General features: G+C 40.0%; 1 protein-coding gene across 2 annotated transcripts in view; it reads left to right on the top strand.

The window, feature by feature from the left end:
- The window catches only part of UNC13C (unc-13 homolog C), a 515,697-nt gene that overhangs the window by 386,491 nt on the left and 101,449 nt on the right, over window positions 1-27,757 (top strand). For both annotated transcript variants that reach the window (XM_008143163.3, XM_028147779.2), the window contains 3 exons: window positions 17,556-17,682; window positions 19,915-20,011; window positions 20,693-20,836. In XM_008143163.3, coding sequence (XP_008141385.2) covers window positions 17,556-17,682; window positions 19,915-20,011; window positions 20,693-20,836 — 368 coding nt within the window. The remainder of the gene's footprint in view (window positions 1-17,555; window positions 17,683-19,914; window positions 20,012-20,692; window positions 20,837-27,757) is intronic.

Genomic DNA, 27,757 nt, shown 5'->3' with positions numbered 1-27,757 from the left:
GCACCAGGCCTCTAGTTTTATTATATTATTTTTAATTAAACTTATTGGGATGACAGTGGTTAATAAAAGTATATAGGTTTCTGATGTACAACTCTATATTGCATCATCTGTATATTGTACTGGAGGGCCAGTGCATGAATTCATGCACAGGTGGGGTCCCTCAGCCTGACCAGCAATCGGGGCCCATTGGGGCCGGGCCAGCAGAGAGGGGAGGGCCATGGGAGGTTGGCCACTGGCCCCCCATTGGGGCCAGTCGGGGCTGGCCAGCTGCGGGGAGGAACTGGGGAAGGTTGGCTGGCCATGGGAGGTTGGCTATGGGAGTACACTGACCACCAGGGAGCAGCTCCTGCATTGAGTGTCTGTCCCCTGGTGGTCAGTGTGAATCATAGCAACCAGTTGTTCTGGTCATTCCTGTTGCTTAAGCTTTTATGTATATATAGATTGTGTGTTCACCACTCCCAAGACCCTCTGGCAATCACCATACTGTTGTCTGTGTCTGTGTTTTGTTTTTTGTTTTTTTTTCTTTGTTTAATCCCTTCACTTTTTTCACCCTTTTTCTTGGTAAAGATAAGTGGCTGTTTCATTCTTTTATAATAAGTGTAATTCCTATTTAATTAGATTTCTGAATCTGAGGAGAGAGAGGCTTTAACATAGGAACTCCTTATATCCCAAAACAGATTTATTCCTATAATGAAAAATAGTGATTCATGATAGAAATGTATGGCTTTTAACCTTTATCTACATGCTGTTACAAAATAATGAACCAATACCTCGATATCTTTGCATATTTATTATTGGAGCCAGCAAGTTCAGCTGTGTGTACTTTGTCTTCCTGTCAAAAATATGACTGAATATACAATTCTTCAGTGCTCAGAAAATTTTCCTCTCAGGACTCTGTATATGTTGTTTCATTATCCCACAGCTTCTAGTGAATACAAGAGTCATAGGCCACCCTATTGTAATTGTATGTGTGATTTTTTTCTGTTTATAACCCTGTAAGAATTGCTTATTTTATGCCTTCAAACAGTTTGCCAAATGTGTCTATTCATTAGTATTTAGATGTGAGTATTTTTACTAGTGGAGAATTCCTTAACTTCATACTTATTTTGCTCTCCCCCTACCGCAAAATAATTTAATTGTGCCTTTTATTGTTCTGCTCCATTTGTTTAACTTTTCTCTTATGTTGGATCTGCTATCCAGTGGTAGAAGTCTCTCTGATTTCCATGTCAGTCATTTATTGTCTAATTTTCTAAGAATTATCCCTACATTCTGAAAAATGTTAAGCTATTCTTCAAATTACTGGTTTGTTTTCTTAAATTTTCTATTTTGTTCTTTACTATTTCTGGTATTTTAAAACAAGGTATTCATTTTTGAAAATGTAATAGATGTACAATTAGGACAGAAATCCTATCTAATAAAGAGGGGTTATGCTAATTGATGGTCACACCCTCACAAAGATGGTGGGCCCACAGCCAATAAGGAGGGAGTATGCTAATTGAATGTCACGCCCTCAAAGATGGCAGCGACCACAGCCACAAGATGGTGGCACCCAGTCCCCTCAGCCCCACCAGGGCACCTGCCTCCGGAGTCCCCCAGTCCCCTCAGCCCCTCAGCCACCCAGGGCCGGCCCAAGGCACAGGCAAGCCTCTGAGGGCAGCTACCCAGGGCTAGCCCAAGGTGCAGGCAAGCCTTGTATGGCGGCTGCCCAGCCACCCAAGGTTACCCAAGGCTCAGGTAACCAGGGCCGGCTGAGGCTTGCACTGCCGGCAGAGGCAGCAGCAGAGGTGTGATGGGGGCATTGCCTTCCCCTGATCACCAGGTTGCCTCCTGCCCCTGAGGGCTCCTGGACTGTGAGAGGGGGCATGCCAGGCTGAGGGACCCCACCCCTTCCAGTGCATACATTTTCATGCACCAGGCCTCTAGTTTATGTATAAAGTTTTTCTTGGATACCTGTTCAGTCATTGTCCCCAAATATGACCACTATTTTAAGTTTATTGTGTATTTTCAAAAATGTTCCAAGCATATGCATGTATGTATGTACATGTATTTGTCTTTTTCACACAAATAGTAATATATTATCTATATTCCAATGTACCTTGCTATTATCCTTAACAGTATAACTTGGAGCTCATACTATATAAACGCATTTAGAATCTACCTCATTCTTTGGAGTAAATTCTATTTTCAGTAGAATGGATGTATAAAACATTTATTTCCATATCAATAAATACATAGATTACTTTTAGTATTTTACTAAGATAAATAGCTTTGGACATATACTTTTTGTTTACATGTGCAAATATATTTAGAAGTGGAATTCTTAGAAGTAAAATTGCCAAAAGTTTTGGCATTTAAAATTTTGACATATGTTGCCAATTGTTCCCTAAAAAGCAAAAGGTATAGTTTCTATTTTTAATCTGATAGATAAAATCCATCTCAACACATTTTTATTTCTTTAAATATGAATGAAAATATGCATTTTCATATGTTTAAGAATAATTCCAAAGAAATTATCAGTAAAGTAAAAAAATATTATTGCCAATAATAAAATTAAAAATAATACATATTTAGGATTTTTAATCATTTCCAGCTAAAATATAAATTAAGTAAAGCATTTTTCACCTTTGTTCATGACATATCAATTGTTTCCATTTCCTCTGTAAGTAATAAAGAAATGATGCCAACTCAGGAAGCTGAAGAAAAAAATAGCTTCATTAATATCCACCACAAAGAAAAATCCCTACCTTTTATTTTTGTATGCTGTAAATAATTGATAGAAATCAATTTTATCTTACAAAAGGAATCTAAACTACAGGTTACATTTAAATAAGTAATGAGAAAATATACAGGAAATTATAAGATGTGAAATCCATAAAGATTTGAGTCTTTTAAGAAAAAGTTACAGACAATGATTTTACCATAAAAGCTACGTACTTCTGAGAAATACATGAAACTGGTTAAGAGTAGTTTATATGAGCTATGTGTATATGGAAGAAAAATTATGTTTATATTTTATTGGCAATTCTTAATAAAAATTTTATTGACATAGACAGGGCCTTTTATTTTAATACAGAAAATTAGACTTATATTTTAAGACACAGCAGTGACTTTTCCCCATGTGAAGTTATAAACCAGCAAACGTGTAGACCAAGTCCAATGTTGAACAAGTCCCCTACCAGCATGATTGATGAACCATTCTGTTTTCAATAAGAGTGAGGAAAATAAGGGAACAGATATGGCAAAAGAGCTGTTTACATTTTTGCCTGTCTATCCCTCCCTCTATCCATCTGTGATTCTAACCAGACAAGGTGGTGTGGGAAATAAACATTTTAGTAAATTGTTATATCTGTTCTTAGAGAGTTTACCAAGGAAGGGAAGAGATGAGAAGCACGGTTATGTAATGTTAAGACACAGAACCAAGATTAGACCCCCTGGCTCCTCACTTCCAAGACAATCATCACTATTACTGCTCAAGTCCAAGCTTCCCCTTCCATCTATTGTTTGTTCTACTCAATAGTCTCCTATAAACAACTCTTGCTTTCACTTTTGCATCCTTACAATCTCTTTCCCAGACAGCAACCAAAGTGATGTTTTACAAAATCCTCCAGTGTTATTTGTAACTCTTACAGGGAGTGGTCTGTCTCAGAGACCACAAAGTCCTGTGTGACCTGGCCTTGGCTTCCCTCTGAAGTTGGTTCTCACCACTTTCACTCCCTGACTCTGCTTTAGCCCCACTGGCCTCCTTGCATCTGTTTGAACTTAAGCACACTGTGTTGCTTGAGAGCCACTTTACTTGCTGCATTTTCTCCCTGGAATGCTCACTCAGTTCTGCTTCTGTGTCACCTCATTAGAGATCTTTCCCGAATGCCCTATTATTGTAAAAGGCACTCTGAGCTAATTTACTTCCTTATTCTGCGTAATTTTCCTACTTTCCACTTTAACACCTACCACTGCCTCACTTTATATTAAACTGTTTGTATTGTTTGCCTCTCCTCACTGAATAAAAATTCCAAGATTGCCCTAGCCGGTTTGGCTCAGTGGATAGAGCATGGGCCTCCGGACTGAAGGGCCCCAGGTTTGATTCCAGCCAAGGGCATATGCCGGGGTTTCGGACTCATCCCCAGAAGTGGGTGTGCAGGAGGCAGCCAATCAATGGTTCTCTCTCATCATTGATGTTTCTATCTCTCCCTCTCCCTTCCTCTCTGAAATCAATAAAAATATATTTTAAAAAAATTCCAAGTTGATGGATACACTGTTTTCATCTATGCTGTACTCTCAGTATATAGAATAGTAGCTGGTTCATATTAGATAAACAATAAATAGAAGTTGTATAAATGAAGGAAATCCACATTTTTGTTCCTAGTTCTAATTCTTACAGAAATATCCTGCAGTACATCTATCGAACTCCAGGTAAAAATACAATGTAAGTGAAGCCGAAACCGGTTTGGCTCAGTGGATAGAGCGTCAGCCTGCGGACTCAGGGGTCCCAGGTTCGATTCCGGTCAAGGGCATGTACCTTGGTTTCGGGCACATCCCCAGTAGGGGGTGTGTAAGAGGCAGCTGATCGATGTTCTCTCTCATTGATGTTTCTAACTCTCTATCCCTCTCTCTTCCTCTCTGTAAAAAATCAATAAAATATATTTAAATAAAAAAATACAATGTAAGTGAAGCTTGTTTTTTGTTGCTTTTTTTAATACCCTTTTTATATAGTTGTCAGTTAATGACAATAGCTTCTTTGGATGCCTCTATTTCACCATTGTGTTCCAGACAGTTGGCTGTCCCTATCTTTTTGAACACTCTTTCCCATTTCATCTCATTTTTTACCTTATAATTATCCATCTCTAGTTTCCTAACACCAGATTATGTGGGTCTGCCTTCATACTGCTTTCTGATTTTCCAAGGTCTATGGCTCAGACAAGTCATGCAGCATTCTTCCAAGTCATACCATGAGATGGTATATACTTTCTTCCTTGTGTTATGGGAGAGTAGTTCCAGTTTTTTGCTTGGCTGCAAAATACTTCACAGATGTAGGAGTTGGTGTCATAGATTATAGGAAAATTTTCATGTTGTACTGTTTAATTTTGGCAAAGAAAAGTTTGAAGTCAAAAAGCATGATTGCATTATACAGCTCATTTATTAATGAATATTTTTATTCACAAATAGAAAAGTGTTCAAAAGGTTTTGTTTTCAACAGAAAGAATGATCTTACTCTAAACTGGTGTCTAGATTTGTGGGTTATTGATCTCCGCCAGAATTCTAAGCAGATATATCAGAGATGGTGTCTATGAAGTATGCCTGACCCCGTACTCCCTGGTTTAATGAATCCAGGGATCCTGAATTCACCCTGGGATTCTGCTGAGAGACTGGCTGTAATAATGAGTAGGGCTACCCAGCTACTCCTCTCCGGGGTAAAACTCTCTGGCATCAGTTTCAGTGGTCATGGAATAAGGCATTATTTTATTAATTTGCTTGGTTTTTTTAATAGTGATTTGCTAAGACTTAGTTATCAGAAATGTGTCATGAAAGAAACTTCAGCATCTTCTTTCTTACCCTATAAAAAATTAATGATATTTGTTCCTTTAGAGTCATTAATTCCTAAGTTGTGTACAATAATGTACTATTGTGGATAGTGGCTTTTTTCTTGTTTGCTCATTTTTCTTTCTTGAAGTTTCACATTGGTCTAAGTTACTTTTTGCAAACATGTTATGCATAGTCATTTATTTTCAAAACTAGTGGCCCAGTGCATGAAATTCATGCATGGGGGATGGTGGAGAAAGGGTGTCCCTCAGCCCAGCCTGCACCCTCTCCAATCTGGGACCCCTCATGGGATAACCGGCAGTTGGACATCCCTCTCACAATACAGAACTGCTGGCTCCTAACTGCTCACCTGCCTGCTTGATTGCCCCTAACTGCTTCTGCCTGCCAGCCTGATTATCCCTAACTGCTCCCCTGCTGGCTTGATTGCCCCTAACCACCTCTGCCTCGGCCCCGCATCCGGGACCCAGGATTCCCTCCTCCAGCCGGCCACAGGCACCCGGATCCAGGCTTCCCTCCCTCTTGTCAGCCATAGGCGCCCAGGCCGGATGCAGCTGCAGGGGATGGTGGGCAGGTGGCTTCGCCTGGGCTGCAGCCGCAAGTGCTGGCGCCTGGTACCGTGGGGTGGGCGGCTTCTCCGTCTACCAGGCTGTAGCCAGCCGCAGATGCTGGTGCCTGGACTGAAGGTGGGCAGCTTCTCCGGCTCCAGCTGGCTGCGGCCTGGAATCATGGGGCAGGTGGCTTCTTCATCTCCCGGGCCACACCCAGCCTCAGGCACTGGGGCCCAGTTTTTCCTTCTCCCCCAGGATGTGGGGCAGGCGGACGTGAGGCTTCTGCTGCTGGCTGCAGCCTGGGATCACAGGGCAGGTGGCTTCTTTGTCTCCCGGCTGCAGACAGCCTCAGGTGCTGGGGCCTGGTTTCTCCATCTCCCCCAGGACTTGGGGCAGGTGGACGTGAGGCAGGCGGCTTCTGCGGCTGGCTGCGGCCTGGGATTACGGGGCAGGTGGCTTCTTGGTCTCCCTGGCTGCAGCCAGCCTCAGGCACTGGCGCCTGACTTCTCTGACTCCCACAGGCCCAGAGCGGCTGGGGACAGGGCTGCTGCCATCTTTTCAGGTTAATTTGCATACTTAATCTGATTGGCTGTTGGGCGTAGTGGAGTGACGGTAATTTGCATGTTTCTCTTTTATTAGTGTAGATGTTTATTTCTCTAAGCTTCATACCTTGTTAATACCATAGCTTACTTTGGCAGCCAGAAGTTTAGGTAATTTCTCACTCTAAAGATGTGCTGATACTATAAGACCTTTATAGAGCTGCTCTAAAATGGAAAAAGATAACTGTTATTCTTTTTTCTTTACTTCTAGTTACATGGCTTAGCATTCTAAGTGTATAAAGAGACCATGATCTCATCAATATACTATTAATATGAATTTATGATTATCTTTAATAGATGTTTATATGTGCATGTTATCTATAAAAGTCTGATCCAATTTGTTTTTAGAACCAAAACTTCTGGGTAATGAGGTTTTAGGTTTGTGAGCACATAATATCTCACAAAGCCTCAATGCATTGGGCCCCTACTACTGGCTTTTTATTTTATACTAGTGGCCCAGTGCACAAATTTGTACACATTGAAAGGAAATTAATTAGAAGAAATATTTTAATATTGCTATTTGTCCTTTCCCTATAATAGAAGTGTCAACCAAATTCACGATCGACAATGGCAGATCAAAACACACACGTGTGATTGGCGCCAGCAAGAGCTTTATATGTATTGTGTATGCACGCGTCAACTTAGCCTTTTATATAGAACTAGTGATCTGGTGCATGAAATTCCTGCATGGGGGTGGGGTGTCCCTCAGCCCAGCCTGCACCCTCTCCAATCTGGGATTGGGCCTAAACTGGCAGTCGGACATCCCTCTCGCAATTCGTGACCACTGGCACCTAACTGCTCACCTGCCTGCCTGCCTCATCACTCCTAACCACTCTGTCTGCCAGCCTTCTCACCCCCAACTGCCCCCCCTTGCCAGCCTAATCACCCCCAACTGTCCCCCCACCAGCCTGATCTCACCCAACTGCCCCTCCACCCCCACTGGCCTGGATCACCCCTAACCACCTCTGTCATGGCTTTGTCCGGAAGGACGTTCGGAAGATCTCCCAGAAGGTCTCCTGGTCTAATTAGCATATCACCCTTTAATTATTATAGATAAACTTGCTTAATTAGACCTGCTTTCTGATTTAGCTAAACTTTTTCCAGCCCAGTGAAGCACCCCAACTTCTCTTTCAGGTAATTGTCAGCAACACAGCAGTAAATATCAACACAAAGCAGATTATTATTGTAGATCACGCAGGGAGAACAAAGGGTAAAAGATTTAACTGCAGCAGTGTTTGACTATATTCTGCACAGTAAGAAAACCTGAAGTCATTTTCAAGATCCATCATATTTTACTTCTTTTCAGTTGGGTCAAGTTTCTAAGCTTTCTAAATCTCCATTTTCCAGCTAATGAAAAGAAAATAGGATTCCACCGAGTCTCCTATCTACCTACTCCAGGACTTCTGTGAGGATCAAATGAGATGAGGCATGGGAAAATGCTTCACAGACATTTGGTTACAGTGTAAATGTTTCTACCTGGCTGTGGAACAAGTCGTGTTCCTGGCCTGAAGAAACTTCAAGGAGGCTAGTGGCTAGGGAGAGGAAGCTGGGCGTTGCTACGTGATGTTATTACCCAGCACCCACAGCGACCATTTCCAGGCTGGCCATGGGGTCACGGCAGCATTTGCTGAGACTTGGTGGGCTGTCGCTTCGGGGTGGTGGTGGGGTCTGAGTCCCACTTGGGGAAGCCAAGTGTTGCTTTGTCGGCCAGGTCCACGCTGCTGTTTCTATGTAAGTGGCAAATGTGAGTCACAGCAGTTCCTGCGTTGAGCGTCTGCCCCTTGGTGGTCAGTGTGTGTCATAGCAACTGGTTGGACAGTGGGAAGGACACTTAGCATATTAGCCTTTTATATATATAGATTCTTCCAGACCTTCCAAGCTGTCAAACATTTAGACAGATGTTTGAGATAGTCCCACAAAATTGTATGCTACTAACTATAGGACAGCACAGTGTTTATGCAATAAAATGATGCCACAAATTAAGAACTAGAAAACAACACTTTGATAATTTTTGGCAGCCAATTTGCTTCTTTTTTTCTATGATCAACTGGGATTTATTCCAGGGATGCAAAATTGTTTGAACATACAAAAATTAATTAATGAGATATACCAAAATTAACAGAATAAAGAATAAAAATCACATGATTATCTCAATAGATGCATAAAAAGCATTTGATAAAATTCAACATTCTTTCATGATAAAAACCCTCAAGAAACTAGGTATAAAAGGAATGTACCTAAACATAATAAAATCCATATACAGTAGCAAAGGTCAAACTCAGTTTTGAAAAGCTGAAAGATTTTCATTTAACATCAGGAACAAGATAAGGATGCTCACTATCACCATTTGTATTCAGCATAGTATTTTTTCTTTTAGTTCTTTATTGTTGAAAGTATTACATATGTCTTCATTTTCCTCCATTAATCTCTCCCAGCCCACCCTTCTCAGCACAGTCCCTTACCCCCATATTGTCTGTGTCAATTGATTATGCTTATATGCATGTATACAAGTCCTTTGGTTGATCTCTTACTGCCCACCCCCCCCCACCTTGCCTTCCCTCTGAAGTTTGATAGTGTGTTTAATGCTTCTACGAGTATGTCTCTGTATCTATTTTTATTCATCATTTATGTTGTTCATTATATTGCACAAATGAGTGAAATCATGTGATACTTACCTCTCTCCAACTGGCTTATTTCAGTTAGCATAATGCTCTCCAGGATCAACATAGTATTAGAAGTTCAAGTCAGAGCAATTAGTCAAGAAAAGAAAAAATATGTCTACATGGTATTAGAATTATATATGAAGTTGTCTTATCCCCCCTTCTAAACACCTGGGAGACATACTGCCTAGAAAGACTCTTGTATATAATAGACAATCCATATATTTTATAGAACTGATTAATTAAAAGTGAAATTGAATAACTGTTTTCTAAAAGGACCTGTGTTTTGAAGTTTCCTGTCCCCTCAAAGACACACTCTGTCTTTGACTAAGTAGACCAACATTATCATTACCTACATCCCAATCATCAAAATTTACTGAGCACTTACTACCTGCCAGATGTGCACTGTTTTTTAAAAAAAATTATTGAATTTATGAGGTGGCATTGGTTAAAAAAATTATATAGATTTCAAGAGTACAACTCTATAATGCATCATCTGTACATTGTATTGTGTGTTCAAAACCCCAAGTCAAGTCTCCCGTTACCATGTATCTCCCCTTTACTCATTTGTACCTATCCCTACCCTTCTTTTACTCTGGTAATCACCATACTATTGTCTGTGTCAATGGGCTTTTTTTTTCCTTTGCTTAATCCCTTCACCTTTTTCACCCAGCTACCCAAACCTCCTCCCCTCTGATAGCTGTCAGTCTGTTCTCTGTTTAAAATCCAAGTGCCCATCAGTAGATAAAAAAGCTGTGGTACATTTACACAATGGAATACTACTCAGCTATAAAAAGAAGGAAATCTTACCTTTAGAGACACCATGGATGGACCTGAAGAGTATTATGCTAAGTGAAATAAACCAGTCAGAGAAAGACAAGTACCACATGATTTCACTCATATATGGAATCTACTGAACAAAATAAACTAAAGAACAAAATAGAAAGAGACTCATCAATGCAGAGCCAATTTGCTTTTGATACAAGAATGGATTAGGAGTATACCACTCCTATTCCGTAACTGATACATAATTGTACATTTCTGTATTTTACACAAAACTCCATGCATAAACACTAACTTTCAGAAGACAATATATTCTTTTCAATAAATACTGGTTCATACCATCTATAGCAAAAGAGGCAAATTTTTCTAAATTGCTAAGCTTTTTTTGGTATAACTTTAATAAAGCATTTTTATTCTGATAGTAAAATATTCATAATTCTCATTGAAATTCAAAAATTAAATTTTGTACAAATTTATCATACTGCTGTTTGGAAAACTAATTAAATGTTGTAGTTAGTAAATGTATTTAGCTAGTTAAATCTTTGTTGCCAATATTAAAAATGCAGGAGGATTGATGGCTAAATAAATTCTAGGAGTCATTCTTATCATATGAGATACCAGTAGATACAATTTTGTCAATGTTGTCTACCACTAAGCAGAAGATAATTTAGGTAGAATTAAAGATAATTTAGAGTATGTTTCTGAATGTGATATTACAACCTCTTACATTGATATTTGATAGACAATAGTTAGGGTATACTTTATTTAAAATATCTCATAATATATAATTATACATTATGGGAGGAATATAGCAGGACATGAAAAAAACAGACATGGATTTGGAACAGTAATAGCTCTTTTTATAGAATCATTTAAGTGATAATAATAACTACTGAGAATATAGCTGGGAGCGCACAAGTATGAAACGAGGCTGACAGGAAGATAAATAGTGATATTATTCTATCTACAATGTCTACATATTCTACTTTTATGATTATTATTCTCTCAGAGCCTATGTACTATTTTCTTAACATCAATTTAACAGGTTTGATTAACTGATTTCCTCTGTGATGATGGATTAATTCACAGTGAGGTCTGCTAGAGGTTCTTATGCTAATATAGTACCACAAAGCAAGAGGACAGCCTGAATACATGTGTGTGTGTGTGTGTGTGTGTGTGTGTGTGTAAATTAGAAAGAGGAAATTGGAGGTTAATTAATAAATTGAAAATATCTTTGTGATACAATAGACAATTAACCCCGTGTAGCCTAACTCCATACAATTTAACACAGTACCATTTTGTTTATTTCTTACTTGTACAAGTGAAGTATGCACAGTGGTCTCCCCTTATCCCCTAGGGATAGGTTTCTGAAACCAAAAATAATGCCAAACCCTGTACATACTATGATTTTTTTTTCTTAAACATACATATATTTTTACTCAGATGAAGCATTTTATGGTTTCTCTTTAGAATATTTGAATTGCCAGTATCACTACTCTTGCACTTTGGGGGTATTAGTATGGAAAATAATGGTTACTTGAATGCAAACATGTGATAGCGCTGATAGTGATCTGATAACAGAGACGATTTCTAGTGACTAGTGGGCAGGGAGTATAGACCATGTGAATATGGTAGACAAAAGGGATGATTCCTGTTCAGGGTGAATGGAATAGGGCAGTGTGAGACATCATCACACTAAGAAAAACTGCATGCAATTTAAAATTTGTGAATTGTTTATGTCTGAGATTTTCTGTTTAATATGTTCAGACCACAGGTAAGTGAAATCATGCAAAGTGAAATCGTGGAGAAAAAGGGAGTTACTGCATTTCGGATTAGGGAGCTCCTCTGAGAAGTGGCTCAAAGACCCAGATTTGTACCCTTTTGTAGTTCTATATGTGGCCAGTAAATGTGGGAAAATAGGGAGGATTTCACAAGAGCTGTTTTAGGGCATGACTGGAAGTGGCAATGTTACTTCGGCCCAAAATTCAGTTATAGGATATACCCATTGCAGGGAGGATTGGAAAATGTAGTCTGGTTGTGTGCCCGGGAGAAAAAGGACATGATTTGGTAATCAGTTTAACCTGCTGCAAATCCTGGGGTTCATGATGATTACAAACCGCTACTGAAAAATGTTTAGATTATAGTGAATATTTGCTACTTAAGGACAAGCGTTACAGGCAGGCCTTATTATACAGTCGCATACCCTTTCCATTTTTGTTTTCATTTTCCCTAAGATCAAACCTACATCACCAACTAAACAAACTGAACATCTCTGGCTGTATCAGCTGAAGTGCATAATGCATGTAAAAATGTCTATTACTCTTCTGTTTACTTGACAGAATATGAAAACAGATGATACTAGTCTCCTGTTTCTGCCTACAGAGAGCAGTAAATATCAGTTGACAATGCATGAGAGATACATGACTTAAAGGGTAGGAAACAATTGCTATGGGTGTGAAAGCAATTCTGTAAGGAGGAAACTACTAGTAATCCTTCCAAGTTATTCTTTCAGCAAAGGAACTGGGTAAAACCCTGCTAGTTTAAATTATATCAGGTATATTCTTAAGAACTAGAATGGATGGTCTCTAGATTATAGCAAAACCAGAATTCTTTTATTAAATATATTTTTATTGATATCAGAGAGGAAGGGAGAGGGAGAGACAGAAACATCAATGATGAGAGAGAATCTTTAATCAGCTGCCTCCTGCATGCTCCACACTGGGGATCAAGCCCACAACCCAGACATGTGTCCTGACCTGGAATCAAACTGTGACCTCCTGGTTCATAGGTCAATGCTCAACCACTGAGCCATGCCAGCCAGGCCATATTTCCTCTTTAAAAAAAAATAATCTGTATCCTTTCTCCTTTCCCATATCAATCCACAATGGATAGACGGGATTTGGGGGGGAAAGGGGATGTGGCCTGGCTAATGTGTGGCTACAGAACATTAGGCATATACAGTGTTTCTTTTCTGGAACTGTGATGATGTAGGGAGCTTGCAGAGTCCTAGAGAATGGGTTTGGGGAGGTCTATAAGTTCCAAGCAGGGTGCCCAGATAAGGAGGAAGGAAAGACATTCTACAATAGTGGAAAAGTAAATTGTAAGTGGGTTAAGCAAATAAACTTAAGGTTGTGCCTGTAAAACTGACTGGGACACTGCTCAGAGCTACCTTTTACCTGCTTTCTAAAGTATAGAGGTGACTTCATTGCAAGGGGAAGAGATGGATGAGCCTTTTCTTTCTTCTTCTTCTTCTTTTTTTTTTTATCCTCACCTGAGGATCTATATATATAAAAGGCTAACTGACCAATGGAATGACAGACTGGCCAGTACATATGACATGCACTGGCAATTTAAAAATAAACGTTGACTCGCACATGTGCAATATTTGTCCCCTTCTGACACTGGCCTCCCACAGGGAGCGGGCCTAGGCCATCAGTTGGACAACCTTAGCACTGCCGCGGAGGTGGGAGAGGCTCCCGCCACTGCCGCTGCACTCGCCAGCCGTCAGCCTGGCTTCTGGCTGAGCAGCACTCGACCCTGTGGGAGCACACTGACCACCAGGGGGCAGCTCCTGCATTGAGCGTCTGCCCCCTGGTGGCCAGTACACGTCATAGAGACTGGTTGTTCCGCCTGTTGGTCTATTTGCATATTAGCCTTTTATTATATAGGATTTTAGAGAGAGAAGAAGGGGGAGAGAGAGAGAGAAAGAGAAAGAGAGAGAGAGAGAGAGAGAGAGAGAGAGAGAGAGAGAGAGAGAGAAAGAAACATGGATTGGTTGCCCCCTGTATGTCCCCAAACCTGGGATGTGCCCTGACTGGGAATCAAACCGGCAAGCTTTTGGTGTATGAGCAATCCTCCAACCAACTGAGCCACCTGGCCAGGATGGTGAACCTTTTGCTTTTAAGGCACAGCGTGAATTTAAGCTTCACTCAAACCTAATAATAAAACATGTAAAAACATAAGAAGAGAGGGGAAAAGAGCCCAAGGTCTTAATTGAAAGCACAGTTATATCATTTCACAAAGAAACACATACATATTAAGTAGTATTTCTTATAAATTAGAAGTCTTATTTTATGTAACATTTGTCCTCTTAATCAAATTCTACTTTGTGCATTAAACCACTAACATCAAATCATTTCTCTATTGAATCATTTATTAAAAGCACAAAGTTGGGCTCAATTCATCTCCTCAATAGACTAGTCTCTTGTACATATCAAATCGTGGCACATGGCACATGCCATATTGTCACATGTCACCCTTTCTCCTGAAGCTCTATGAGTCCTTCGTTATTATATCCCCTGTACCTCACACATGACCTGGCACAAGATACATGCTCAGTAAACATTTTTGGTATTCGATGGAACTGGGTTCCCTTCCCTTCAGGATTCAGTTAATGTGCAAACACTCTTGAAAGAGGTAACACATTAAGTCAGGCTCACTCCTAACATTTGCAAAGGCAGTAGCACAGTGAAGGCCCACATGCCGTAGACCTAAATGCTTATGATTTCTAAATCAAGCTAATAAACTGTTATATAAAGTGTGTTCAATGTTCTACTTCAACACATAAACTTACTTTCATATCAATGTGATATTCAAAAATATATATATTTTACCTTTATTTCAGCAAAATTACTAATGTTGTTATAATAAAACAGTTGAAATTTAACCTTTCTATTCTTTTTTTCTGTTTAAAAAAAGTGTAAGAACACTGTTATTGAACTTTTTTCTATTTTCAGCCTTTTTCCTGAGGTTCATTTATTTTTTTCCATCCAATCTCAATTTATGCACATTCTTGACATTTAAAGAATTAAAAAAAAGATATTGTATTCAAAATGGACATGATTTGAATATGTATTTTATAAAAAGATGCAATTCAAAATAAACTATAAATACAAATATTAGAAATTTAAATTACATCCATGTGCTTTTAGGTATAGTTTATAAATAGTTTTTAGAGAGCTATTGCCCTCTAAAATATTAAAATTAGTTATTAAAATGAGGACAAATGCAAGTAATTATTCATATACAAGCTTATATAAATTATTTGAATAAAGTTAAAATGTAATGAGCTAAATTTCTTTAATCCAAATTTCAAAAACAAGCAAACACTTCAATAGTCATCTAGTTGGCAAAGAATTAATACCAGGCTTCATGTATGTTATATTGAAACTATACATATACATACAAACTTTGAGAGTAATATGAATCATTTAATATTTAAAGCTGTTTCCAGGCAGCATGTATACCTGTTTGCAGCATGCCACATTGCTGGATGAGTGCCTTTGAATGCATGAATTAGAGCAAAGAAAATGGGTGTTAATACTTGAAAATAATGCTTTGTTATGCAACAATTGATTGTATTTATGCTATCCAGAGGAAGAGCCTGATGAGTTAGTTTGCCTTTTCTTACTTAAATGCTCCCATGGTTCCGATTCCTTCCCATGCTCCAAAGCAGTACCTGTGTCTGTTGTTAGCAATGGCGATCTGGTTGCATTTGTTCACAGTCACTTTCTGTTTTTAGGATAGAGAACAAAATACAGTCCAAAGTGTTTCTCTTGGGCTTAGAGGGCATTAATCATAAGAGCAGGTGGTGTTAGTTACAAGGCCAGAAGTTTAGAGTCTGACTTGCTCTGTACCAGCACCAGGTATGGGATCCCAAGTGACAGAGGATGCCTGAAACTATTTAATTTTTGAGTGTGTATTTGTGATAAATAGAGAACACTCTTAATGTGTGGGCTCCAGGGCAAGAGACTTCCCTCATCTGGATTTCAGGGTTGTATTGCATTAAATTCTTACCTGTGAGTTTATCAGATAAATGTTTCCTCATAAGGTGTGAAAGGACACTAGAAATCAGATGGGGGTGAGCCAACATTGATAGGGGAAAAGGTAGCATTTAATTTGAAGGGAGTTGAAGCAAAATATCACACAGTTCATAATTTTTGGGGGGAGTTTGTTCTAGAGTATTAGTTTATTACTCTTATTTATCTATGCGTGTTCTCTCTCTTAGTTCTACAGATTGTCTTTAATTATTGTTTAGATAATTTGAAAATGTTCTATTTGGGGTTGTTTCCTCTTTTGCTTATCACTTGGATTTAAATCTCTCTATAGTCAGGTTTTGAGAGGCAAGAATGTCCTCAATCCTATATAATAAAAGGCTAATGTGCAAATCGACCAAATGGCGGAACAACCGGTAGCTACGATGCACACTGACCACCAGGGGGCAGACGCTCAATGCAGAAGCTGCCCCCTGCTGGTCAGTGTGCACCCACAGGGGGAGCGCCGCTCAGCCAGAAGCCGGGCTGACAGCTGGCAAGTGCAACAGCGATGGCGGGAGCCTCTCCCGCCTCTGCAGCAGCGCTAAGGATGTCCAGCTGCTGGCTTAGGCAGGTTCCCTGTGAGAAGCGGGCCTAAGCCATCAGTCACACATCCCCCGAGGGCTCCCAGGCTGTGAGAGGGTGCAGGCTGGGCTGAGACTCTCTCAAGTTCATGAATCTCGTGCACTAGGCCTCTAGTTTGTTTATAGCAACATAATTTCTTCAATTAGTATTTTTATCCTGGAATATAAAGTACTGGTATAGGATGTTTCTACTGTAAGTCAAAGCCCTTAGCTTAAAAGAGATTTACAGACCTCGACCAGAGCTTCTCAGAGGATACTTTCAGCCTGAATATAGTTAGGGATATTTTAGGTTTGGTTGTATCTACTCTTGACGCCCCAATTGGCCAAGATATTAATAGTGGGGGCCTGAGGAAAATAGAAAAACATATTCAGTAATATTATTTGTCTCTATTCCCCAGTACTGTATGTCCAGATCAAAATATAGATTTAAGCTATACTTTTTGAGCAAGAGAGAAAAAACATCACATATTAGGAAAATCTGCTCAAAAAATGTCAAAAAGATCACAGGGTATAAAATAATTTTAGCTGAACTTAAAAGATGAAGAAGAAATAATCTGGCTTAAAAGTTAGATATATTCCCTCTCCTTTTCAACTATCTTAGTGTTTTAAGTGTGAAATATCCAGGCCAGAAATGTGAGCTACTCATTCACATATCCAGTATTAATCGGGGATTATGTCTCCCAGTTTAATCATGTTTTATTCATGCTTAGAGTTTTAATGCTTTCTGGCACTTTTATCGGGCCCAAAATAGTAAAAATATGAGAGCTTGCAGATAAATAGAAAGAAAAGTCAGAGTTCTCACCTTTTTCAGGTTAGAATTATTTCTCATTACTTCTTGACCTATTGGCATAGGATATATGATTTTTACATTTTGTAAAATTTCAGGTTTGTCTTCAGCTATTCACTTTGCCTTTATACCAAATACTTGATTTTCTTCCTTTTGAAAATACTACTAATAAAGATAGATTGGAACAAAGCAGCATTGTTGGCAAACCAAACTTTATTAAATGTTTGATTTTATCTGTTCTAGAACATGAAAAGCAGCGGTTATGTAAGAGCACCGATTATATGAATTTGCATTTCAAAGTGAAATGGTTTTATAATGAATATGTGCGAGAACTTCCTGCCTTCAAGGATGCCATTCCTGAATATTCCTTGTAAGTAGTGATTTTCAACCCCAAGTTTGTTCTCAATTCAAAGTCTCACATAATTATACCTGAATTATGCAGCCCTAAAATCTGTTCATGTAGTTGTCTTCTGAATACAGACATGTCTATTATAACATTAACATTAAATGATTCGTAGGTCTTTGGAACCATATTTAATTGAACTGTGTTGCATTTTTCAAGTATATCTGACTTGGCTATTAAACTCAAAGAGAAAGAAATACATGACCGGATGTGGCTCACATGATGAGATTAATTTCTGTGAAAGCGCTTGAACTCAAAATTGGGAAAATGAGGGTGCTTGTACAGGGTGGAGCAAAAGTAGGTTTACAGTTGTTCATCTGAAAAATAATACAATAATTAATAAACAATAATACAAGAATAAACTGTGTTTCTTGTCCTCACTACTTTTGCCCAACCTTGTATATTGAGCTATACAATCAGATGTTTTTCTTTAATTCAACCTGAAAAATGTGTTAGAAGTTAAAATTGAAGTCATTATTAAACAGGTAACATTTTCATAAACATATCTCTATCAAATACATTTGTAATCACACAATCAGACTTGTAATACTATGCACTGATATTTATCAGAATTCTATTTTATTCCATCAAGGGAGGTCTTCCATATGCCAGGCACTGTGCAAAGTGCTGTAAGTTTATTTGTTGAGTTAGAACATAGAACACATTTTTGTTTTTAATCCTCACCCAAGAATACATATTTATTGATTTTTAGAGAGAGAGGAAGGGAGAGAGCGAGAGAGTGAGAAACATAATTGTGGGAGAAAAACATGGATTGGTTGTGTTCCATATGTGCCCCGACTGGGGGTTGAACCCACAACCTAGCTATGTGCTCTGACTGGGAGCCAAACTCTACTGCCTTTGCAAATGTGAGGAGTGAGCCTGATTTAATGTGTTACAACTTAGAATTCTACAAGTATCAAAAATATCCTTCAAAAATAAAGAAAAAAAAAAGCTGTACAGGGACAATGCTATGACCAACTGAGCCACTAGGTCAGGGCCACAACACATTTATACAGCAGTTTATTAGCTTAGTTTGCAAATCATAAGTATTTAGATCTACGGCATGTGGGCCTCCACTTGTGCTACTGCCTTTGCAAATGTGAGGGGTGAGCCTGATTTAATGTGTTACTCTTCCAAGAGTGTTTGCACATTAACTGAACCTTGAAGGGAAGGGTAACCCAGTTCCATTGAATACCAAAAATGTTTGAGGTCATGTGTGAGGCACTGGGGATATAAAAATGTGTGTACAGCTTCAGGAGGAAGGGTAACATGTAACACTATGGCACATGCCATGATTTGATATGTACATGATTTGATATGTCCCTTGAGGAGAAGAATTTAGCCCAACTTTGTCCTTTTAGTGGACAAGTCAATAAAGAAATGGTTTGCTGTTAGTGGTTTAGTACAAGGCGTATGTGAGTAAAATTATAGAGGTCTAATACACAAAAAATTGGACCCCCCCAAAAAAAAAAAATAGAAGAGAGAGAAAATAATGCCAGAGCAATGTTTTAAATGATACTAGATATGAAATTTATAAAACCAATTAAAAACATAAAGCATAGTTCAAAAATTCCTGTAAATCCTAAGCAGGATAAATTCAAAGAAACTACCTACAGGTACATCATAGAAAACTGCTTAAAACCAAGAAGAAAACCTTTAAATGTATTGGGGGTCAAGAAAGGGAAAACACTTTATCAGAGCTACTATACTCTTGGCTGACTGTTCAATGAGAATGACTAAAACCAGAATATAATGCATTGATATATTTTAAGTGCCAGAGGGAGAAAGTCAACTTAGAATTCTACAAGTATCAAAAATATCCTTCAAAAATAAAGCAAAATAAAGACACTGACCTAACTGAGAATCTGAAATAATCCATTACCAGCTCTCACTAAAAATGTATACTAGGAACCATGCTTCAGATAGAAGGGAAAATGACACAAAATAAAATTACAGCAATGTAGCAAAGAATAAAGAGCATTTATTTTGTAGAATGAAAGAGATATAGAAAGAGATAGAGACTGAAGGTAAAAGAGAGGGGGATGTATTTAATGAAGTAAAGCTAAAGGAAGCTGAACTGGAAAAAGAAAATGAGAAGAGATTTGGGGTCTTAAATTACTCTCATGTCAGAAAAGAGCAGCATTCACTGCTGATTAAATGTAAATGACATTTTTATAGTTTGTAATATTAATTTTTTAGGTGGTTTGAACCTTTTGTCATGCAGTGGCTAGATGAGAATGAAGATGTGTCAATGGAGTTTCTTCATGGAGCACTAGGAAGAGACAAAAAAGATGGAGTGAGTTTCAATTACTTTAAGATTATTTATTGTCAAGATTCAGTCACATCATTCATCTTTAAGCTAATGTGAATTGTTAGGCTGTTGTTATTTATTAACGTTTATTTTAATCCTTGAGTGACCAAAATAAATTTAAAGCAATTTTAAAGGGCTGATCGGGACCCTAGGAAATTGCTTAAATAAAAATTAAATAAAAAATAATCAATCACCTTTTGCCCCAAGATTCTTATTGAGTTGGTCAGAATCTACAAGTTTAAGAGACGTGTACAAAATTCCCTGTGGTCCTATAACCTTTTCTAGGATGCCAAAATTATGAGCAGATACACTCCCTGTGCCTCTGAAGCAATTCAAAAGTCTTGAACCACAGTCTGCTTGCTAAATCATCCTAATACTTATGGGGAATGAGAAACAAACAAACAAACAAACAAAAAGCAGTTCCCCAATTTAGAAATGGAGAGACCAATTAATAGCAGCCTGCCCCATGATATTAGTTTCACTACATCTTCCAGAAAAGGAGATGAATAATTTTAAAACAGATAGGCACTTTATTACTAGAAAATGAAAGTACGTGATATGAAGGTCCATGATACAGGAAATTCAATTGTTTGTGAGGAACAATGAAGACGGTCTCCACAGTCCTGCTAATGTGTTTGATGGAATGGTTTCACCTTCTCCCCTCAGTTTCAGCAGACATCTGATCATGCCCTCTTCTCTTGTTCCGTGGTTGATGTCTTTGCTCAGCTTAATCAGAGCTTTGAGATTATTAAGAAACTGGAATGCCCTAACCCTGAAGCATTATCTCACTTAATGAGAAGATTCGCAAAGGTAGGTTAAATGGAATGAATCCTTTCTTTGCTGGGACTGTGCCATGCTATTACTTGCCTGCACGGAACCTGAATAATGCTGTTGTTTTGTAGTCTTTCTTCCCTGACACCACTATCCCAACTTAATTTCTAATTCAAGTATTAAGAGATTCTGTTGTTTCAGGTTTGCCATCTCCCTTCACTTCTTGTTTCTTGAATATGGATTTATCATCTTTAAAAACATCTATGTGTTATTTAAATGAATGACTCAGTCCTTTTTAATTAAAGACATTGCCATGGATGGTCAAATTATTTCTATCTCAAATGTGGTGCTTTAGGGCCGAAAATAAGCCTTGGCATTTCATATTCAAACTGCAATTATTGTTTAGCTGACATTGTAGTACACCGAAAAGTATATTGAACTTGGAGTCATGACAACTGCATTCTAATTTAATATCATCCAGTAACCGTAGTGTGAGTCTAAGCAGTTCCTTTGAATTTTATGAAGTTAGTTTTCTTACTTGACAGATTTTATCTTGATCAACCAGATTCCTCTTAAGACCTCTTCTTCCTCCTAGAGTTTAAGAAGGCTCACACAGTGCTTACTACTTTGCCAAGAGTTTCAGTAGAAATATAAGGAATAAAATATGAGGTCTCCATCTTTCCAATAATATATCTACATGTATGAATTGACCCCCATACATTTTATATATAGAGAGAGAGGCCCGATGCACAAAGATTCGTGCAAGAATGGGCCTTCCTTCCCCTGGCTGCCGGCACCACCTTCACTCCGGGCCGGAGCTGCATTTCTGCCTTTGCTTCTGCCCGGAGCCGCCCTTCCACCTTCCCACACTGCCCAGAGGCCCGGGGCAGCTGGGGCAGTGTGGAATGCCCCCAGCCACTCAGTGCCTACATATGCAAATTAACCCACCATCTTTGTTAGGTTAATTTGCATACTCACTCCTGATTGGCTGGTGGGAATCACGAAGGTACGGTCAATTTGCATCTTTCTCTTTTATTAGTGTAGATAATGAAGACCACATGACATGAACTAATTGGAAGATTACATGAAGAGGGACACAATTTGATCTCAAGTACTGGTATAATAGGATCTACAGTAAGTTGAGGATAATGAAAAATAATAAGAGCTGAAATAGCCAGAGGTTTCATTGGAAAATGGGGCTCATTCAACCAAAAAAAATAAGAAGTATTCTATGCCAAGGAAATAGCAGGAAGGAAGGAAGAGGTAAAGCTGAGCTTTCCATGTAAAGAGGGAAAACAACTGTTCTGGGAAAAGCAGTAGGAAAGGTTGGGGGAGTGAAGATGGGTCAAGATCTTGAAGAGTTTTTCTTTTCAGGTTCAGAAATTTAGACTTTTGAACAATTTAAGAAACACTAGCCCTAACTGGTTTGGCTAAGTGGATAGAGCGTCGCCCTGCAAACTGAAAGGTCCCAGGTTCGATTCTGGTCAAGGGCATGTACCTTGGTTGCGGGCACATTCCCAGTAGGAGGTGTGCAGGAGGCAGCTGATTGATGTTTTTCTCTCATTGATGTTTTTAACTCTTTATCCCTCTTTCTTCCTCTCTGTAAAAAATCAATAAAATATTATTTTTAAAAAAAGAAAAAGATAGAAAGAAACACTAAACACTTGGAGACTAGAGGCCTGGTGCATGAATTCATGCACAGAGGGAGGAGGGGTACTTCAGCCTGGCCTGCACCCTCTTGCAATCCGGGACCTCTGGGATTGGGCCTAAACCGTCAGTCAGACATCCCTCTCACAATCCGGTACCGCTGGCTCCTAACCACTCTGCCTTCCTGCCTGATTGCTCCTAATTGCTCACCTGCCTGCCTGATCTCCCCTAACCCCTTGCCTGCCTGCCTGATTGCCCCTAACTGCTCACCTGCCTGCCTTATCACCTCTAATCCTTCTGCCTGCCTGCCTGATCGCCCTAACCCCTCTGCCTGCCTGCCTGATTGCCCCTTACTGCTCACTTGCCTGCCCAATCACCCTTAAATGCCTCTGCCTTAGCCCCCGCCACCACAACTTCATCTGGAAGGACATCTGGAAAGATGTCCAGAAGGTCATTCAGCTGTCAGGTCTAATTAGCATATTATGCTTTTATTGTTATAGATACTTAAGTAGGGTAGTGATATGACTAATCTATATATATAAAAGAGTAATATGCAAGTTGACCAAACAGTGGAATGACCAGAAAAACCGTTCAACCAGTTGCCATAAGGCACACTGACCACCTCTCCGTCCCTCCCCATGGCCAGCACGCTCTGATCACCTGATGGCGAGTGGGGAACCAGGGTATGGGTGGCAGTGGGGGGCGAGGCCAGCTGCCAGCAGCTGGGGAAGATGGCCCTGATCACAGGCCAAGCCTAGGGACTGCACCCACACATGAATTTTGTGTGCTGGGCCTCTCATAGAGTACTAGGGGAACAACCTGCAGTCCTATGTCTTACTGCCCTAAGGATAAATCTGGCCACCTGGGTCCGATGCTAGCAGAGGTCTCAGCTGTTCATTCAAGTGCTTGCTTATTCGTTGCCTCACCTGCACACTTGACTAGCCCCTTTGAGAGATTATACATGAAATAAACATAATCTCTGACCTCAGAAAACTTATAATGGAATGCCAAACCTGTAAACAACTATGACAAAGTCAAATGCTATGTAATCAGAGTATCTGAGAGGTTGAAAAGAGCCCAGAATATCTATATGTTTATCTCATGTGTCGTATTTTTCTTCTGAGTCTTCTCTAGGTTTACAGATGCAGCCTTCTTACTGTGTCCTCACGTGATCTTTTTTCTGTGCATGTGAACCCCTGGCTTTTCTATGTGTGTCCAAATTTTCTCTTCTTATAAAGACAACAGTCAGATTGGATTGCAGTCCACACTAATGACTTTATTTTCACAGTCACCTCTTTCAAAGGCCCTATCTCCAAATACAGTCACATTATGAGATTCTGGAGGTTAGGATTTCGACATATGAATTTGGAGGGGACACAATTCAACCCATAAAAGATGCATATATTTAACATGCTTTTAGCCACAGACACAAACACAAGGGTATATAACTTCATTTGCATTATCACAAAAAGTCTAATTTTGAAATCCTTTATGAATGGAGAATTGATCCTAACCAGGCTCTTAGAAAACTGTAAACCTAGTTCACTAGTAGAGGAATTAAGAAAGCTTTCTTAGGAAACAGTTTATTAATTACTAGTGGCCCGGTGCACGAAATTTGTGCACGGGAGGGTGGGGGGGTAGAGTGTCCCTCAGCCCAGCCTGCACCCTCTCCAATCTGGGACCCCTCGAAGGATGTCCTACTGCCTGTATACAGGGATCGGTCCTAAACTGGCAGTTGGACATCCCTCTCACAATCTGGGACTGCTGGCTCCTAACCTCTCACCTGCCTGATTGCCCCTAACCATTCTGCCTGCCAGCCTGCTCACCTCCAACTGCCCCCAACCCCCGGCCTGCTCACCCCCAAATGCCCTCCTGCCAGCCTGATCACCCCCAACTGCCCCCAGTGCCAGTGTGCTCGCTCCCAACTGCCCCCCCTGCTGGCCTCTTCACCCCCAACTGCCCCCCGCTGGCCTGCTTGCCCCACCTCCCCTCCCCACTGGCCTGCTCGCCCCCAACTGCACCCCTGCTGGCCTGCTCACTCCCAACTGCCTCCCCCGCTGTCCTGATCATCTTCAACTGACCCCCACTGATGTCCTGCTTACCCCCAACAGCCCCGCCCACCACCAGCCTGACCACCCACAACTGCCGTCCCATCCTGGCCTGATCACCTACGACTGCCCTCCCCTCTTGGCCTCTAACCACCTCTACCTCAGCCCCACCATCATGGCTTTGTCCAGAAGAATGTCCAGAAGGTCTCCTGGAAGGTCTCCCACTCTAATTAGCATATTACCCTTTTATTAGTATAGATAGAGGCCTGGTGCACGGGTGGGGGCTGGCTGGTTTGCCCTGAAGTGTATCCTGGATCAGGGTGGGCATTCTATTGGGGCATGGGGCAGCCTGGGCAAGGGGCCTTGGTGGTTTGCAGGCCGGCCATGCCCCCATGGGGTGAGGGTCCCTGCTGGGGGTGTGTGGCCAGCCTGGGTGAGGGGCTGAGGGCTGTTTTCAAGCTGCCCACACCCCCTTCAGGGTGGAGGTCCCCGCTGGGGTGACTGGCCAGCCTGAGGGGCTGATGGCTGTTTGCAGGCTGGCCACGGTCCCCGGCGATCCAGGATCCCAGCCCTCCTTTTTTTCTTTTTTTCTTTTTTTTTCTTTTTTTTCAGTGCCTCCTTGAGCAGAGGCTAGGGCAGGCTGAAAGCTTGGGTTGCCCCTGGAAACCCTGGCTCCCAGCCCCTCCTTGAGTGGAGGCCAGGGCCGGCTAGAAGCAGGTATCTGGAATTTATTTATCTTCTATAATTGAAACTTTGTAGCCTTGAGCAGAGACCAGGGCCAGCCAGAGCGGGTGGGAAGCTTGGCTTCCTCCATTGCCAGGGGCAACCCAAGCCTCCTGCTTGCTCCAGCTCTGTGGCCACCGCCATCTTGGTTGGGTTAATTTGCATACTCGCTCCTGATTGGCTGGTGGGCGTGGCTGGTGGGCATAGAGGAGGTATGGTCAATTTGCATGTTTTTCTTTTATTAGTGTAGATGGTAGGACAGTTTATGCTGAAGTAACTAGTAAACTAAGAACCTCTAAGATTTGAAACAAAGATTTACTTCCTGCTCATACAACATCAGATATGGTTTGGATAACCCTATAGAGGAGTGTTTATCAAAGATAAACAAAGCCAGACTCTAAAGTGGTAAGGACAGATTTAATCAATACTATACTATGACAATAGAGAAGAGTCCAGAATGGATGACTCAATTTTGATTTATACAGAGATCACTGGGTATTTTAAAGGGAGAAACAGGGAGTAGGGGCAAGTGGGTGCTCAGTAGACTCAGGGTGTTGGTTCATGTAAAACCCATCTGGGTTTGCTCCCTGGTGGTTATCTAATTTAGGTTCCTACCCTCCCACAGAGGTGCGGAGACAAGGACCCATCTTCAGATTTTGGCTGCAACAAACAGTCAATTATTTTGGCAGCTTTGTATTTTTGCAGGCAGGCACTTTAAGGAGCTCTAGTGTTTGTTCAAGTCTGTATAGGCCAAGGTTGGGGCATGGAGAAACCTGGCTAGAGTTTGTTAAAGAAAAGAATCTTTATCACCTCCCACCCCCACCATTCAGTGACTCAGGGATTCTAGCCTGAGAGGTCCCAATGAAGACAGAGCATAGGATTCAGAAAGAGCAGGTGGAACTATGATTAGAAAGTTAGATCCATATTTGTAAGGAGGCTTGAAGAACGGGCAAAGTGGCTGAACTTCTTTAGTAGAAAATGAAAAGCCAATGAAAGCTTTCCGGGAGATAATCTGTCAGTCCAAACAGTATTGCATTATTTATCTGCCATGAAATATTTCTAGTTTTTATGACTGTTAATTATGAAGACTAAAATAACCTCTAACTTTTAAAGATGATAGCTAAAAAGCATTGATTGGGATCATTCCAAGAGGGGACTTTCTTGGTAATAGCTGATTTCAATTTCCAAATATATTGAAATTTGCAGTCATTCTGCAAGAGAATTGCTCAAAAAATTCTCTAAGTAACTTTTTTCTTTTGGGTGACTGCCACGAAAAGAATAAAATGGGGCCATCAGGGATACTGCTTTAAAGAGGTAGTCACATGCTATTCTTGGAACTGCAGGGCTTGTAGTGGAAGCAGGATCATACGAGAATTTAATAACCTCAGAGTTAATATATTTAGTAACATACTATTATAATTGCACATGATATTAGAAAAGTAACTAGAATTCACCCTCAGAATAGTGAGGTAGCAGGTTATGTAAGGTGAGAGAGAGAAAGAAGAAAGCTGAACTGAGACTGGTAGGCCCTGGGTCCCAGCCCATCATCCACCTCTTGGTAGCTCTGACCTGTCTCCAGCTGTAAAGCTGAACCTAACCATGTTGACACCACTGGGGATATAACAAATGGACTGGAGGGAAGACAAAGAGGTGGGAGGTCACAAAGAAGGTTGTATGTATTAGAATTACATTCAGGTAAACACATTCTCCAAAGAAAAAAGAAAATAAATAGACTCCATATGTCACTGAGGAAATGTGAACTTTTATTGGCACAAAAAATAATTTCAATTAAATAACACATTTTTAATCCATGGGAATTCAATAATACCCAATTATTGTCACAAGGAAATCATGTAAACATTTTCTGGGAAAGTAAAAATTGGCAACTTTCTTTGAAAAATAGATTCTATTTTATTGGAATGATTTTTTTAAAATCATAAAAATAAAAATGAGATGTGATTAATCTAGTTAGCTATTTTGCAATAACTTCAGGCAACTGGAGTTTATTTTATCAGATGTGATCTTTGGTCTTAACAACCCTATCTTTCTAAGGATTGGGTTCCTTGTATCAAAATATACTGAAATCATATTCTCTTTCTGGGACTTATATAGGTTACTGATGTAAACCATCTCTTGTAATGAAAATATATTAATAGAAGACTTCACACTCTAAACTGGAACTTAAAAGGATAGCTTGTTCTTACTAAAGTGTGTATAAGACTGAATAAGATGCCAAACCAATGCTTTAAATTTCATAGCAGCTACATCTAGAAGCTGTGATAAGTGGTAAAATGACATATGGGTACTGAATGTTCCTATGGCAGTACTGTTGCTCTGGACAAGTATGGGTAGTTTAATTGTTGAGAGAGAGAGAGAGAGTGAAAGAGAGAGAGAGAGAGAGAGAGAGAGAGAGAGAGAGAGAGAGAGAGAGGAAATAATATCTTCAGTACTACTTAAAAACAAATCAACTATTAGTTGACTCATTGCTCTAAGTCTGGCTGGCTGCCAGGGGCTGGAGAGCCTATGGTGAATGATGCATACA

Source organism: Eptesicus fuscus, chromosome 5 (genome assembly GCF_027574615.1).
Source record: "Eptesicus fuscus isolate TK198812 chromosome 5, DD_ASM_mEF_20220401, whole genome shotgun sequence".
In the NCBI taxonomy this organism is placed as follows: domain Eukaryota; kingdom Metazoa; phylum Chordata; class Mammalia; order Chiroptera; family Vespertilionidae; genus Eptesicus; species Eptesicus fuscus.
The sequence above is the reverse complement of the archived record's forward strand: the minus strand, read 5'-3'. Positions and strand labels throughout refer to the sequence as shown.